Raw genomic sequence first — 14,434 nt, forward strand, 5'->3', positions numbered from 1 at the left:
GACCCGCTCAGTGCCTACCGCGTCGACGAGATCCTTGCCGCGTCCGACGACGTCTCGGGCAAATTTACACCGTACTATCAGGAACCGGACGCTGAGAAGAAGATTGCCATTGTAAAGGAACTCGCGGCGGGCGTGCTCCCGACCTTGTTTGCCGGTATCGAGGCGCGGCTCGTTGCAGCTGCTGCCAAGGGCCCGTATCTCTTGGGCGAGACGCTCTCGCTCGCCGACTTGGAGCTGTTTGTCGTACGCATGACCGTGCAGTCGGGCGAGTGGATCGGTGCTCCCACGACGCTCTGCGGCGCATACCCGCGCTGGAATGAGATCGCAGACGCCGTCGCCGCCCTCCCCAAGATCCAAGCCTGGTACAAAAACCATCCGTAACGGCTGACACGCGAGTTCGTGCGACGCCACGTAATACACTCGAATTTTGTATCGAGTCCACACGACGGGTGATTACTGATTGGCAACACTCTAAGGTCCTTTCACACCGTAGCTACAGTGTTTCTACTACCATTGTACTAGTCTTTAGAGATAGCGAGTGTGCGTATAGGGTCCGCGTTTGAACGCGTCCCATTCACCCGGCGTGGTCCGCCATGTACGCTGACGAGCCAGCCGTGTACATTTCGATCTTGGTAGATGCTAGTCACAGCTTCGAACCCATGCAAGCGCATACTATTTTCGCCCGTTGTGTGTTATTTGCCAGAGCGACCGCAAGAAGTGTACTCGGTAGGAGTGCCAGCGGGTCCATGCATCCGTTCTCAAGTCATTAGCCTTCACGGCGAGTGTATGTGATCTGTACATTCGTAGTGACGCGCCAACTACAGGACGATCATCACATTCGAGGCATCGTCAACCTGCCTGTCTCTTGTACGATGTGCATTTCGCAGCCTTGCGCCAACTTGGCGCCATTTTTAAGCCGAGTCATCCATCGAGTCGATTCGTTGAAAAGCGTATTGGTCAACTACTCTTACTACACACTACACTACCTAGCCCACTTTTTCGCCGTTGAGCGAGAGGTACCCGCCAAGACGGCCGTTGGCGTAGCCGCCGGCACGGTTCTGCGCGTGGCCGAGGATACCGTCCGTGTCATCCGATGCCTTCTCGAGCTGGTTGAGCACATGCTCTTCTTCGCGCAGCCACATCTCGGCCGTGTGGTAGATCGAGAGCGAGTTCCGGCCCATGAGCGGCATGGCGCTGAGCGGGCCAAAGAACGAGATCTGGCCCTGGCGCAGGTACATGAGGTGGCTGGCCCACTCCTCCATGCCGTCAAACACGTGCGACGCGAGGACAACCTACGCCGGTGCATGAGCTACCGCATGCTTCGAAATGGAGCGTACCGTGGCCTTGAGCGGGCCCTCGCTCTCTTGCTTGAGAAAGTTGAGAATGTTGACGCGCGACACAATGTCCAAGCACCCGAGAACTTCGTCAAGAATGATAATCTTGGACGGGCGGAGGAGCGCGAGGAGGAGCTGGACACGGCACCGCTGGCCCATCGAGAGCTATCCACACCGCGTCAAAAGTGCAATCTCAAAGTGCAAACTCGTACCTTGTGCATGCGCCACGTTGGGTCGATGCGCAGCGTGTGCATGAGGATTGCACGACGTTCGGGATACGCTTCTTGGAGCTTGACCATCATGTCTTCCACAGCAATGTCGGTGCAGTACGTCGACGAGGCGGCGAACGCGACCGAGCGGTTGCCCCACTCGGTCGTCACCATCGTGCGCTCCAAGTTGAGCTTCGTGTCGCGAAAGCTGTCGCGCCGGCCCATCTGGTAGCACATGCCTACGAGCACCAGAACGTCCATGAGCCTCTCATCCATGACATTGGTCATGCGCGTACCGCTGGTCGGAAGGTGCTTGCCGCCAAACATCTTGAGCAACGTACTCTTGCCGGCGCCGTTGCCACCGATGAGCAGCACGCGCTGGCCGAGCTCGAGCTCGCAGTTGATGCCCTTGAGCACCGGGCCACCCGAGATGTCCATGCCAGCAAACTCCTCGACGTACTTGAAGACGAGGTCAACGCACTAGATGACCATGAGCATGCGCATGCCAGGCCTAAGCACGTCTACCTCGCACGAGACGTTGGGCGGCAGCGGGGCGGGCGTCGTCGTCATGATGATGGGCGGTCGGGCTTGCAGGTCGAATCGCAAAATGGCACCTCAATCGCCGTGCTGCAAGCGGATTGGATATATCTCTGCACGAGGTCGTTTTATTAATATGGCTCTCCAATATAAAACCCAAGCTTCAATTGAATATGTGTTTTAAAAGATATCCCACTGGAATTCGCTGCACGCCATCCTAGGGAAATCTCCGCCGATTAGTTAAGGATTTGAAGCGAGCGTCTTATTTAACACCGAGGCGGCGGCGTGCACTGAAGTCCACGCGTCCCATGGCGCCAGTCGTACACGCCGATTTCAGAGCCCTTCGCGTGCGTTCGACTCGGTTGGATGCCACAGCGCATGTAACCTGTACTTATTTGTATACGAAGCGTTCTATCGACCCTTGGGGGACATCGCTACGTAAGCTCAGCACCAAATGACACAAGAGGGCATTTCTAGTGCGTTACCCAGGTTGGTACGCATACAGTCTTGCCGTTATTTGGTCGTGGACTAACCCATGGTGCTTACCTGTGCTTGGCTCACATGCATCTGGAGGCCATGAAGTGGCTCAAATCATTGGCACCCTTTTTTGACACGGACTGAATTTCGTCGTCAATGACGTGGCAGCGTCTTGTGCATGTACCGTCCACAAGTTTGGAATAAGATCCAGCCCTGGTTGGGTGTTTGATGAGGTAAAACTCAGTGGTGTGCGTTTGGTAAATTAAACGCTCGTCTCCATAACGCCCATTACTTGATCTTGTGTCAACCAAAGCGAGATGGTGCTTCCAGCTTCCGCTCGCCGTTCTTGAGCGCGATCGCCCAGCTCAGCGACGGCACGATCGACGCCTTGTTGTCACCAATGCTGTAGGCCATGTGCCCCGCAAACATGAGCGCCTTGTACTCGGTCCCGTTGTCGTCGATCGTCACGTCGACCGTAAGGTACCCCGGCGGAATGTCTTCCATGTCGACGAGCGGGTAGTCGTACGTAACTTCCGTCTCAACAACATCAAACCAATCATCCGGATTGGCCTCGGGCCTTCGCAGCAGCACCGTGTCGGTCATCTTGTCGCCTTGCCACTCGCCTTTGTCGTTGAAGACGCAAAAGACGCTGATCCAGCCGTTGAGGTAGCTTGGACCCGAGCCGCCGCCTTCGTGGCTGCAGATGCGGTCCCAGAACGCTACGTCCGCCTGGCCTTGTGCCGCCGCCACAAACTGATCGAGGATCGGCGCCAGCATCGTCGTCCACTGCTGCATGCGCTTGCCATAAGCTGAGAGCTTGTCGAGGCGACGACGAATGTCTTGCCAATCGTCGACGGTGCCGAGGAGCGTCACGTGCGGAATGCCGCAGCAGAGGCAAAACTTGTACGAAAAGTACTTCTTCATCGTGGCCATGAGCACGACGCTGGCGACAATGACGTCGTGGTCGGTCGTTGTCGAGAAGGACGGAAGGACCCAGTGCTTGAGGCTCGGGTCCACGAGGTGCTCGTCCATCTTGTCGACCATTTGCTTGGAGAGCGCGCCAAAGTCGGCCGTGTACAGCGTTCCAACGTCATAAACAACGAGCTCCTTCTGGCCGTCGTGTTTGACGAGCGACGACCGAAGCTCTTCGGCGTTGCCATCGACGTACAGACCAAACTGAATCAAAATCGCGAGCCAAATATCGTCCGGCCGGAGCTCGATGTCGTGGTGGTTGTTGTAGGCTTCAATGACACCGCGCACAAAGCCACTTTCAGAAGCGACAACAGAACCAAGGTTGGTGGCTTGGACAATGTCCTTGCAGCCTTCTTTGGCAAACTCCTTGAGCGTCGTGATGGGATGATCTTTCTTTCGGATCGTCCTGCAGAAGTTGCGCCTCACGGACGAGACGGCGAACGTGACCATGACAAGGGCGATTGAAAAATGGGAAAAGGAGTTGGTGGTGTAAGGTCTATGTGCAAAGACATGTTGAAGTTTAAACTGTGTTTGCACGTATTCCTGGCCATGCCGTTCGGTTGTGGAGCGGCACGGCCCGACTGCATGCGTTAGTTTCTTTTTATCCGTAAGAAAGCGTTTTCCTAGTGCAACGCGGTTTATTTGTCTAATTGCACGCGTTTGTCTAATTGCACGCGTGTCAGTCTCGTAACCGGAAAGATACGCAGTGACACGATTTACTAGAATGCGACACGAAGCGATGCATGGCTCCTGCGCCTTCGTACGCACCGGAACAGTCTCTGATGTCATCGCCCAGACCCGTAACAGTACGAAATTGCTAGTCTAGCTTTCGTGTCTTCCAAATCGTTCTCTGCAATACAACGAGAAACGAGTAGGTATGGGGTACGAAGTGTCCTATTAAGCTAATGTTATCGCACATCGACGACGACGGCGGTGATATTGTCTGTGCTACCCAACTCGATCGCCATGTTGGCGAGCTTGAGTGCGAGGTTGTCGAGTGGCATGTCCATGTACGTACTACGCGCCACGTCATTTGTCGATCGCGTTCGATCTCCAGTGCCTACCGGATAAAGGACGCGACCGCTTCGTTGCTAAAGACGTCCCAGAGACCGTCGGTAGCGAGCACGATGAACGCGTCATGCTCCTGCAGCTGGTGCACCGTCACTTCTGGCTCGGCCACGATGTACCTGTACATTGTGACGCTATAAACTATATCCCAAGACGGCAGTTTGTCGTACCGCTTGAGAGCAATGTCGCCAAACGCGCGGGCAACAGCGAGAAGGCCGTTCACACGGTTGATGCCTCGGATATTGAGCACAATCCCACCTAGTCAATAGCCGCCCTCGTGTCGTACTTTCTTCAACACAAACCGTCGTACCTGCTTCTTCGATACGCGCCTTCTCGGCGGGCGAGTGCGGTTTTTGGTCGACCGACAAGGGCTTGACTTTGGGTACGTTTGAAGCAGGGTCCAACGAGATGAGGATCGCCCGGCAGTCGCCAATGTTGGCGACGTACACTTCGTCGTTGCGGATGAGGACCGTGATCGCGGTGGACCCGTCCTTGTAGCCGCGCGTTGCGGCCAAGTCGAGAAAGGACTTGTCCAAAGCGAGACAACTTGTCTTTAAACACTCTGACAGATTGGTGTGAAACGTCTCCGCGGCAGCCAAAAGGTACAGCGGGAGTGCGCGGGCGACCGTGGCCGAGCACCGGCGGCCGGCGTGGCCGTCGTAGACGCCGTAGAGCTGCGTCCACGTCGAGGGTTCTTGGGGAATTTCTGCCGGTAAGAACCACGTGGCTTCCTTGAGTCGCAGCGACTCTTCCGAGTCAAAGACACTCGACTGCATGTGCTTGTCCAGGACGCTCGCCGGTGTCGCGTCGGCCTGCGTCACGAGAAGACTCGACACGTACTTTTCGAGGTTGGTGATGACGCGGTACGTGTCTTCGTTCGCGTTGCGGATGCCGCGGATCGACGCGACGCCGCAGAGGTTCGCTTCGCTCACGTCAAACGTGAGGACGGGGTCCGAGAACTTGGCGTTGGGCACGTGCGGGTGCAGCTGCAGTGGCGACAAGAACGACGACGGGAGGTTGGTTGGCGCGGCTTGGTGGTGCCGGACGCTACTCGACATCAGCTTCTTCCACTTGAGCCGCCACCGCCCAAGGAACGGAAACGACTCGAAGAGGAGCTCCAAGCTAGACGGCGGTGGCGCGTCTTCAAGGATGAGCGTCGAGTTGAAACGCCGCTTCCCAAAGCGCTTCATGCGCGTCGGCGCAACGTCGGCGGCCACGGGCATCATCGCTCTACTCGGATGGAGCCTACGAGTCGAATCGGCGCCAAACCGCTCCGGAAATAGACAGGCTGCAAAAAATTGAAGTAGTTTCGGCCACGTCGACAATGTTGTGGACAGGTATGTTCGGTCACCGTCGTACCGGTATGTACTCGATTACGAGCCGCACAGTGCGGTGCTGCTACGTACTGGTAGCCACGACGGCTGCCTTCCTTCGCGTCGTCGTGCTCTCGTCGTTGCGGGGCACCACCGAAAAAGTATCAATGTATCGAGTACGAACACGACTATCGCTGTTCGTATGCGCACCAGACGACAAGAGCTAGCGTGCAATGCCATGCGCCTGCAACGCGAAGACTACTTGCACTACCAAAGAAGTACGATGCTTTGTCGTGGTGATCGTAGCCAGCCCACGTCGGTCGTGTACACGCGGGGACGTCAGGTTGTACCGGGCTTGTTTGGCCACAGCCGCCTCTTTTCGTCGTGCTCACATGCTAGTAGGTTAGGGTGTCACACCTTGTCAGAGCGCTGATTTGAACTCGCGCCAATGGCAGATCGAGAGCCTGGGCGCTGCTCGCACCGATCGACGGTGCCCGATTCGCGACGTAGTCCTAGTCTACACGAGACCCAGAGATCGTTGCGTCCAAAATCTTCAAGTTAACGGTTCATCGTGTAGCCTCCTTGGGGCTTCGTGGCCGTCTGCGAAGCACCGCCAATGCCAAGAGCGCCACTATCATGAAGCAGAGGACGGCGATCGACTGAAAGTTGCCGTCGCGGTCCACTCTGCGGAGCTGAGCCACATCGTTGCGCAGATGCAGAAGTCCCTCTTCATGGCCCGCACGGTTCGCGTCCAGCTGCTGGGCTAGCGCCTGCAGCGATGTATTTTGCGCACCCCGATCGCCGTGGAGCTCGGCCGCGAGCTTCTGCAGCTCATTCAGCACCATCGGCTCGGAGATCTCCTTGCTGCCGTGGAGCGTCCAGCCCGGCAGCAGCGCCTCGACTTCGTCCGGCACCGAGTACGGCACCCATCGACGCTGCGCCGTCGGCCACTCGTCCAGCGACGCGTTCGTGTTGGAAATGCCCGAGAAATTGAGAAACTGCGCAATCGAGCGGACGCGGCCGGGCCCAAACCGGTGCAGCTCGCGCGTGTCGACCTCGCCTTGGAACGGCAGCGTCAGCATCGTACGAAGACGGTTGTACGCGATCGCTTCTTCGCGCGGCTTCTCGGCCACGGTGGTCACATTGTCCCAAAACCGCTTCTTCTGCGGGTCGTTGGTCCAGTTGTGAAACACGATGTGGCCGTGGCGCGACGGCGAGTAAATGTCGTAGCCGTGCGTCCAGAGCTGCATGGACCGGAGGTACTCTTCGCCCCAGAAGATCCACTTCATGTACTTGTCCATGGGCGCGCGTTTCTCGGCGTGGCACTTGCTGAACGAGAGGCAGCCGCCCCAGAGCGCCGACATCTGCGGCACCTCCGAGTCGTCAATGAGGAGGTAGCCGCCAATGACCGGAATGTCATACTCGTGGCTGCGCTCGAGGTACGACGCCAAGTGCGAGCTGTAGTGCGTCGCGATCTTGTCGCCTGGTCCAATGTAGTTGTAGGCCATCGGATACGTCGAGAAGACGGCCATCTCGTTCTCTGTCCGCAGCCAGTCCTTGACGATCTCGACGTCCCAATCGGCCAGAAACTTCGAGTGCGCGTCGAGCTCCATGCAGAAATCTTGGTCTCCGATGAGCTGTTGTTGCTGCCAGCGCGCAATCACGGGCCCTTTGGACAAGCGCGCATCGCGCGCGTCGATCTTGATGTTGGCTTTGTATCGGCAGTCGTGGTCGGGCCAGGTTTCTTTGGCGCGGCGACAGTACTCTTCGAGGCAGATGAGGTCGCCGGGTCCGGTCTGGTCAACGACGCCAAGGAAGACACGGTCGGGGTACCGCGCATTCGTAAAGGCGGTCCAGAGCGTGTAGCCGCACTTGAAGCCGTCGCGGTAGGACGCAATGCCGATGAAATGTGTGGGGTCGGTGGGCAGGCGTGGCGGTGGCGGGCGCAGGTGGGCCGCAGCCGGTGACGCCGGAATATTCTGGATCGACGGCTCCAAGTACGCGCGGTGCGGGACCTTCTTGCGTGTGTAGAAAAGCGACTGCTTGGGCTTTGTGGTCGGCGATGGCATGGATGCGTCCGTGGAAGTCACTTGCGATATGAGGTTGCGCGACTTGCCCGGCGGCCAGATGGCTCCAGCTACACCGTAAATCAAGCGTGCGACGCGCGAGATGCGCAGAGGCAGCTTGTGGCTGAACAAGCCGTCGTAATGGGTGTTAGCACCGAGCGCTGTCAGCTCCCGTGTCAGCTCCTCGTCCATCGTCACGGGTCACATGTCGTTGAAAGCCGCGTGGGCGCTTGGCGGTGCAGCAAGCTGTAAGTGCCACACACGGCGGTGGACACATCACTGGCGGCACGACTGCACTGTTCTGTGAAAACAGATGTGTGGTGTTGAAGCGGTAATTCCCGCCCACAAAAACTTCCGATTCTCCAGGACCCAGTGTCCAGGACCGGTACAATTGAGCTACCACTGCTGAGCGTGATGTGCTCACAAAGGACGATCTATTTGGTGAATGAAACGTATCGACCACTACTGAAAACAAGTTTCGTTGCTATTCTGTGCCATGATTGGTGGCCCATGGGAATCGGTCTCCGCTCCCTCTTTGCAGGGCACTGCTCGTGCTGACAACTGGCTGATGAGCGTGAGCTTTCGGTGTCGCGCGATTCTATGTCGAGAAGGTGCAACGTCGCCATCGCCGTCTTGGTGGTGGTGGGGGGCACCCACTACAGTCTGCCACTCGCAGGACCAAAGTGTGCAGTGCAACCTTGGCCAAGTGGTCGGCTGAGAACACATCGCCATTGGCCGTAGGGTCGCTTCCGTGCAGAAGCGACGTAACTTCTCACACAAGGCAATAATGGCAGTCGTTTACAATCACATGCAAAGGGCTTCCAATATATTTGTATATTTTGGTTGCGCGGCCTCGTTTATAGTAATATAAAAAAGACTATTTCGATTCGGGTCCCATTTGACAACAAGCATGACATCGCCGACCACAAAACCAAAGCAGTCGCTCTTCTACACACGCAAGAAGGTCCCGCACCGCGCGTACTTGGAGCCGTCGATCCAGAATATTCCGGCGTCACCGGCTGCGGCCCACCTGCGCCCGCCACCGCCACGCCTGCCCACCGACCCCACACATTTCATCGGCATTGCGTCCTACCGCGACGGCTTCAAGTGCGGCTACACGCTCTGGACCGCCTTTACGAATGCGCAGTACCCCGACCGTGTCTTCCTTGGCGTCGTTGACCAGACCGGACCCGGCGACCTCATCTGCCTCGAAGAGTACTGTCGCCGCGCCAAAGAGACCTGGCCCGACCACGACTGCCGATACAAAGCCAACATCAAGATCGACGCGCGCGATGCGCGCTTGTCCAAAGGGCCCGTGATTGCGCGCTGGCAGCAACAACAGCTCATCGGAGACCAAGATTTCTGCATGGAGCTCGACGCGCACTCGAAGTTTCTGGCCGATTGGGACGTCGAGATCGTCAAGGACTGGCTGCGGACAGAGAACGAGATGGCCGTCTTCTCCAACTACCCAATGGCCTACAGCTTTATCTCACCAGGCGACAAGATCTCAACGCACTACAGCTCGCACTTGGCGTCGTACCTCGAGCGCAGCCACGAGTATGACATTCCGGTCATTGGCGGCTACCTCCTCATTGACGACTCGGAGGTGCCGCAGATGTCGGCGCTCTGGGGCGGCTGCCTCTCGTTCAGCAAGTGCCACGCCGAGAAACGCGCGCCCATGGACAAGTACATGAAGTGGATCTTCTGGGGCGAAGAGTACCTCCGGTCCATGCAGCTCTGGACGCACGGCTACGACATTTACTCGCCGTCGCGCCACGGCCACATCGTGTTTCACAACTGGACCAACGACCCGCAGAAGAAGCGGTTTTGGGACAATGTGACCACCGTGGCCGAGAAGCCGCGCGAAGAAGCGATCGCGTACAACCGTCTTCGTACGATGCTGACGCTGCCGTTCCAAGGCGAGGTCGACACGCGCGAGCTGCACCGGTTTGGGCCCGGCCGCGTCCGCTCGATTGCGCAGTTTCTCAACTTCTCGGGCATTTCCAACACGAACGCGTCGCTGGACGAGTGGCCGACGGCGCAGCGTCGATGGGTGCCGTACTCCGTGCCGGACGAAGTCGAGGAGCTGCTACCGGGCTGGACGCTCCACGGCAGCAAGGAGATCTCCGAGCCAATGGTGCAGAATGAACTGCAGAAGCTCGCGGCCGAGCTCCACGGCGATCGGGGTGCGCAAAATACATCGCTGCAGGCGCAAGCCCAGCAGCTGGACGCGAACCGTGCGGGCCGCGAAGATGTGCTCCTCCAGAAACTGGCCACCAAGCTCGAAGAAGCCCGCGCTGCGAACGAGGCGACGCTGTTGCACATTCGACAAGAGATTGCAAAGCTCCACGCGGTGCCGTCAGCAGTGATCGCGTCACCGGCGCTCCTAACGAGTCTCGTACCCATGGGTGTCGTCGCGTGTGCCCTCTTGGTGCTCTACTTTGTGGCGGGGCTTCGGCGTGCACGGTCCGCCGGGACCAAGTAGTCTGCTCATTCCTTAGTTTTCGTTTGGAGTAGGCTAATGAATTTCACTGTACCAGTAATGGAACTGGAGCATGTAGCCAGCAAGATCTAGCTCGGCCTGTCATGAGGTGTGGACTTGTTGTCCACAGTCGCGGCGACAGCAGCTACAGTATTTACTCGCTGTCGATACAATGAGAATAGATAGATAGATAGATAGATAGATAGATAGATAGATAGATAGATAGATAGATAGATAGATAGATAGATAGATAGATAGATAGATAGATAGATATAGATATGACTCGTCTACTGCCGTATACCAGTAGATCTTAGTTGGGCCAATCTCATCAGTGTCAATCTCAATGATCTTAGGCCAGTAATCTACATCTGACCAAACAAGTCGTGTGCATATCACGACAACAATTCAAGTAGATACGGAAAAATGGTATTGCAACGTGTTTAAATGACGTACGCCTTGGCGCACGTGGCCGCGTACTTGGTCGACGGCGATGGCTTGAAGTTGTTGTGGGTGGCCTCTGTGTGGAAGCAGCGGCAGTGGCCCGTTGATTTGTCTCCGCTCAAGCCCCACGTGAACGCGTTGTACTCGCTCCCGTTGTCATAGCATTTGTAGCAGTCATCAAAGCTGCCGTCAAACCCGAGCACGGGCACGTTGGTCGTGTCGGCGGTAAGCTCGGCGTGGCCAAAGCAAAAGTTGTTCTTTCGGTAGTACAGCGTCGACTGCACGCCCGGCGCGGCCGCATAACTCGCTGCCGTGTGCTTGAGGTAGCACTGCCAGTGGTCGTTCTTGTTTTGGGATGTGCCATAACACGCAGAGTCCTTCTGACACGCCTCGACGCAGTCGAAGAGCGACGACTTGTTGCCGGCGTCCTTAAGGTCCTTGCCCGGGTTCAAGTCAATGTCTTTGAGCTCAAGGTACCCCGGGTACACGATGTTGACAAGGCCGACGACCTGCTTGCACACTTGGGACTCGAGGTCGAGCGTCCATTGGCAGCTGAGACCGTCCGCGCACGGCGTGGCCTTGCTGCAGCGGGACCACGACTGCGCCCCGACATCAATCGCCGCCGACATGTGCGGGCCAGTATTGGCGAGACGCAAGTGCGTCGTCGCTACCGCGAGGGGCAGCGCCGCCGCCGTGATTGAGAGCATCGTCTTCATGGTGACAAGGTGAATTGAAAAATGAAGCCCAATAAAGGACGTTCGTGAAGATGGGCGGAAGCTACCAAAGGGAGCCAACTCTGTACATATTTGGACATAGATGTCTCGCAGCAGCGTATGGATGTCGCGAAATTCTCGCCGCTGAAATATTGACTTGGGTACGTGTCGCTGGGCTGTGTCGACGATCGCAAATATATTCGCATGTGTATCCGGACAGGGGGACGTCGGGTCCTACAGCAAGCCCATATCGACGGCCGCCTTGGTAGCATTGAACGAAAGCTTTTGTTGAGCGGTGACGCGTGCAACGCAGTATTCTGTCGGCTTGGATAAAAGCGCTAAAACGCGATGCAGGAACAGTGACGCGACGTGCGTCAAGCGGAGATTGCCGGCACAAGGTGCAATCATATGGCCGGACTCTTTTCATGGATTCAGGATTACGGTGCAGAGACCCGGGGTGTTCGAGGGGTTCCCTTGGGATTGATTGGCGTTGCGGGACCGCGCTGTCCCACAACAACCTTGTGCGTCCAAGCAAACGACCTTCTCGTGGAACAACTGAGGTTCAACTCAGTCTTTGCAAGATGCCAGCCGATCACGCCCGCGGTGCGCACAGAATGCTCCCTAGTGATCGGGTTCACTGCAGGCAGGATTCAACCTTCTTCATATATGCAGGCGGCGTAGGGCGACGACAGAAGAGCCTGGCGAGCCCCCGCGCCGCCGCCTGCGCAGCCACGGACCGGCGAGCGAATGAAGAAGAAGGAGACTGCTGGTCTCTACGTATGCGAATCTATATGTAATAATGAAGATAACGCGAAACACGTTCATATATATGCAGGCGGTATACGTGTCGTGAAACGTGAAGACGACCGACGCAAGAAGCAGCGGGAAACACATGTAAAAGTGGCATCGCTTTGGCTTTTCTTTACTTTTTCTGCTTCTTGAGCGCCTTGACGAGCTTGGCGTGCTTGCTCGAGTTGATGTGCGCGTTGTACTTGGTCTGCAACTGGAACGTCGCCTTGCACGGATCGCACTTCCACACTTGAGTCTTCTCCTTCTTCTGTTGACCACATTCACATTCAGATTCAATCTCAAAAACAAAATGAGGACCTTTGTCTCCACCTTGGGCTTGGCGGCCACAACTTCGGGCACGGCTTCGTCGTCGACTTCGACAGGCGGGACCCACGCCTCGTTGACGCTAAAGACGTGCGTCCGGGCGCCCTTGGTCGACGGCGGCTCGCCGCGGAACGACGCCGGGTGCGTGCGCTGCGCCTCGTACCCAGGGTACAAGTTGATATCAAATGCATCCAGCCTACATGTATCAAGTTGATAGTCGCCGAAATTCCCTAAAACCAGAAAAAATGGGCATACCGCTTGAGCGTATAGCCCGCACGCTCGGCTTGGGCTTGAATGTTCCAGCGGTTGTAAAAGAGCGTGTTGCGCAAAGCGACGTGGATCTCGCCACGGGGCGTCTTCTACTCATTTTTGTTCATTTGAGTCGAGTTTGAAGATATACGACGACGTACGAGGAATGGGCGGGCCGATGCAAAGAAGCGAAACAAGAGGTCCTAAGGCATCCATGTGCACCAAGCGGCAACTCGAAGACGAGGACGTACCTGGTTCATCTGGACGTCTTCTTCGGTCGCACCGCCCAAATGCGGAAAGTTGAACAGAATGCGGTCAAACGACTTGGTGAGGATCCAGTCTTGCTTCTCGAGCGCTGTCGCGTCGACACCAACGTGGATTTCAGCCTAAGAGAATGGTAGTCTCTTCAGCCCCTGCGCGTCCTATCTCTAGTCATATATAGAGAGTTTACATGTGTGATCTGCAGCCCACGAATGTTGGCCGACGCCGTCGGGTACTTGCTCAAGAGCTCGGCCTGGCTGTCATACCTACAGTTGAGATCAGTGGCGTGTTCCATCTCTTGTTATAGGACAACATACACGGTGGCCACGATGCGTTGACCGCCCTAAGGTATCCATGCGTCAAGGTCAGTCCCAAAGTTGCAAGGTGGTGTACCAAGTTGGTGGCAAGGGCGAGCGAGAATGAGAGATCGCCGTCACCGACAATAAGAACGTCGTGGCGATCCGCGACGTTGCCGACGATCTTGGGGTTCGGGTTCGAGAGGTTAGCTTGGTGAAAGATGGTCGACGCCGCATTGTCGATGCGCTTGGTCAGCACCACGGGCGCCGCCGTTGCCGCCGCTTTGACAGCCGGCCGCTTCTTCATGGCCTGGCGCGCATTGCGCTTGCCGCCGCCGCTGGGCGGTGCGCCGCCCTTCTTGGAGCCTTGCGACGGACCCTTCTTGGGACCCGCGTTGCCGCCTTTCTTGGCCATTTTGCAGGATTGAAAATGCGGCATCCAATCATCGCGCGGTTTTATGCGAGGTGCCTGATTGGCTATTAAGTGACCAATCGTAGCTCGGCGATCGAACGGAGGATCGCCTTCGCTGTGTTAGATGCATAAATGCTACGCTGCATATGTGACGCTGCAGTACGCAGCAGTGCGTCGATGCCAGCCTGATGGCGTACTAAGGGCAGTAGCTGGGGACAGAAGCTGGCAAAGGGCTCGGGAACGCTCTTCCGCATACCGTGGGCTGGCCTGGCGTCCTATCCATCGGCACCACAGCATCCTATTGACTGATAATGGCAGGCTCATTGTTGTTTGCTCCATTCTGAACGCTCTCAGAGTCCCAGAGTCGCGCGCCGCTGCATCGGGTCGCGCCGTTGGATTGTAGTGTACGCGTTGTCGTGCGCGCCGACACCTCCGGTTCATTCTTCAATTGCCCTCGCCATGGTCACGTTCGCCGTCTCGTCCGTGGAGCG

At 57.0% G+C, this 14,434-nt stretch overlaps 9 protein-coding genes across 9 annotated transcripts in view; 3 read left to right on the plus strand and 6 right to left on the minus strand.

The window, feature by feature from the left end:
• Window positions 1-11: 11 nt before the first annotated feature.
• SDRG_08175 (hypothetical protein) lies at window positions 12-381 on the plus strand (the record flags this gene model as incomplete). The annotated part of the gene is made up of 1 exon (XM_008614045.1): window positions 12-381. A coding segment is annotated over one exon (370 nt), but the record flags the coding sequence as incomplete, so codon positions are not given.
• Window positions 382-915: 534 nt separating this feature from the next.
• Window positions 916-2,151, minus strand: SDRG_08176 (hypothetical protein). Its single transcript, XM_008614046.1, has 5 exons — window positions 2,069-2,151; window positions 1,840-2,023; window positions 1,547-1,782; window positions 1,338-1,499; window positions 916-1,292 (listed from the first exon to the last, which is right to left on the minus strand). Exons 1-5 carry the CDS (start codon window positions 2,111-2,113, stop codon window positions 987-989), a joined length of 933 nt encoding a protein of 310 aa, XP_008612268.1. The 5' UTR covers window positions 2,114-2,151; the 3' UTR covers window positions 916-986.
• Window positions 2,152-2,779: 628 nt separating this feature from the next.
• SDRG_08177 (hypothetical protein) lies at window positions 2,780-3,982 on the minus strand. The gene has a single exon (XM_008614047.1). The coding sequence runs from the start codon at window positions 3,977-3,979 to the stop codon at window positions 2,861-2,863; it is 1,119 nt and encodes a 372-aa protein (XP_008612269.1). The 5' UTR covers window positions 3,980-3,982; the 3' UTR covers window positions 2,780-2,860.
• Window positions 3,983-4,405: 423 nt separating this feature from the next.
• Window positions 4,406-5,915, minus strand: SDRG_08178 (hypothetical protein). The gene is made up of 4 exons (XM_008614048.1): window positions 4,908-5,915; window positions 4,768-4,855; window positions 4,594-4,716; window positions 4,406-4,546 (listed from the first exon to the last, which is right to left on the minus strand). Exons 1-4 carry the CDS (start codon window positions 5,821-5,823, stop codon window positions 4,438-4,440), a joined length of 1,236 nt encoding a protein of 411 aa, XP_008612270.1. The 5' UTR covers window positions 5,824-5,915; the 3' UTR covers window positions 4,406-4,437.
• Window positions 5,916-6,438: 523 nt separating this feature from the next.
• SDRG_08179 (hypothetical protein) lies at window positions 6,439-8,168 on the minus strand (the record flags this gene model as incomplete). Its single annotated transcript, XM_008614049.1, has 1 exon — window positions 6,439-8,168. One exon carries the CDS (start codon window positions 8,166-8,168, stop codon window positions 6,477-6,479), a length of 1,692 nt encoding a protein of 563 aa, XP_008612271.1. The 3' UTR covers window positions 6,439-6,476.
• A 718-nt stretch (window positions 8,169-8,886) lies between these two features.
• SDRG_08180 (hypothetical protein) lies at window positions 8,887-10,539 on the plus strand (the record flags this gene model as incomplete). The annotated part of the gene is made up of 1 exon (XM_008614050.1): window positions 8,887-10,539. The coding sequence occupies one exon, from the start codon at window positions 8,887-8,889 to the stop codon at window positions 10,459-10,461; it is 1,575 nt and encodes a 524-aa protein (XP_008612272.1). The 3' UTR covers window positions 10,462-10,539.
• Window positions 10,540-10,868: 329 nt separating this feature from the next.
• Window positions 10,869-11,623, minus strand: SDRG_08181 (hypothetical protein). The gene has a single exon (XM_008614051.1). The coding sequence runs from the start codon at window positions 11,613-11,615 to the stop codon at window positions 10,899-10,901; it is 717 nt and encodes a 238-aa protein (XP_008612273.1). The 5' UTR covers window positions 11,616-11,623; the 3' UTR covers window positions 10,869-10,898.
• A 737-nt stretch (window positions 11,624-12,360) lies between these two features.
• SDRG_08182 (hypothetical protein) lies at window positions 12,361-13,951 on the minus strand. The gene is made up of 8 exons (XM_008614052.1): window positions 13,629-13,951; window positions 13,553-13,578; window positions 13,426-13,501; window positions 13,226-13,360; window positions 13,136-13,177; window positions 12,981-13,084; window positions 12,720-12,921; window positions 12,361-12,669 (listed from the first exon to the last, which is right to left on the minus strand). Exons 1-8 carry the CDS (start codon window positions 13,944-13,946, stop codon window positions 12,535-12,537), a joined length of 1,038 nt encoding a protein of 345 aa, XP_008612274.1. The 5' UTR covers window positions 13,947-13,951; the 3' UTR covers window positions 12,361-12,534.
• A 116-nt stretch (window positions 13,952-14,067) lies between these two features.
• SDRG_08183 (hypothetical protein) overlaps window positions 14,068-14,434 on the plus strand; it is a gene marked incomplete at its 5' end in the record, with an annotated part of 1,745 nt that continues 1,378 nt past the window's right edge. The window contains one exon of the mRNA XM_008614053.1: window positions 14,068-14,116. Within this exon, the coding sequence (XP_008612275.1) occupies window positions 14,068-14,116 (49 nt within the window). The remainder of the gene's footprint in view (window positions 14,117-14,434) is intronic.

This window comes from Saprolegnia diclina (assembly GCF_000281045.1).
Source record: "Saprolegnia diclina VS20 unplaced genomic scaffold supercont1.24, whole genome shotgun sequence".
In the NCBI taxonomy this organism is placed as follows: Eukaryota; Oomycota; class Saprolegniomycetes; order Saprolegniales; family Saprolegniaceae; genus Saprolegnia; species Saprolegnia diclina.

Excerpts from the sequence above, each read along its gene's own strand:
- SDRG_08182 (XM_008614052.1), bottom strand. The coding sequence starts at position 13,946 with ATGGCCAAGAAAGGCGGCAACGCGGGTCCCAAGAAGGGTCCGTCGCAA. Across the intron at positions 13,361-13,425 it reads GTGGGCTGCAGATCACACAT|GCTGAAATCCACGTTGGTGT; the intron begins GTAAACTCTCTA and ends CCATTCTCTTAG. Across the intron at positions 13,085-13,135 it reads CATCGGCCCGCCCATTCCTC|AAGACGCCCCGTGGCGAGAT; the intron begins GTACGTCGTCGT and ends AAAAATGAGTAG.
- SDRG_08181 (XM_008614051.1), bottom strand. The coding sequence starts at position 11,615 with ATGAAGACGATGCTCTCAATCACGGCGGCGGCGCTGCCCCTCGCGGTA.
- SDRG_08178 (XM_008614048.1), bottom strand. The coding sequence starts at position 5,823 with ATGATGCCCGTGGCCGCCGACGTTGCGCCGACGCGCATGAAGCGCTTT. Across the intron at positions 4,856-4,907 it reads GGCGCGTATCGAAGAAGCAG|GTGGGATTGTGCTCAATATC; the intron begins GTACGACGGTTT and ends GCTATTGACTAG. Across the intron at positions 4,547-4,593 it reads GCGGTCGCGTCCTTTATCCG|TACGTACATGGACATGCCAC; the intron begins GTAGGCACTGGA and ends CGTGGCGCGTAG.
- SDRG_08176 (XM_008614046.1), bottom strand. The coding sequence starts at position 2,113 with ATGACGACGACGCCCGCCCCGCTGCCGCCCAACGTCTCGTGCGAG. Across the intron at positions 2,024-2,068 it reads CGCCCAACGTCTCGTGCGAG|TGCGTTGACCTCGTCTTCAA; the intron begins GTAGACGTGCTT and ends ATGGTCATCTAG. Across the intron at positions 1,500-1,546 it reads CAACGTGGCGCATGCACAAG|CTCTCGATGGGCCAGCGGTG; the intron begins GTACGAGTTTGC and ends CGGTGTGGATAG.
- SDRG_08177 (XM_008614047.1), bottom strand. The coding sequence starts at position 3,979 with ATGGTCACGTTCGCCGTCTCGTCCGTGAGGCGCAACTTCTGCAGGACG.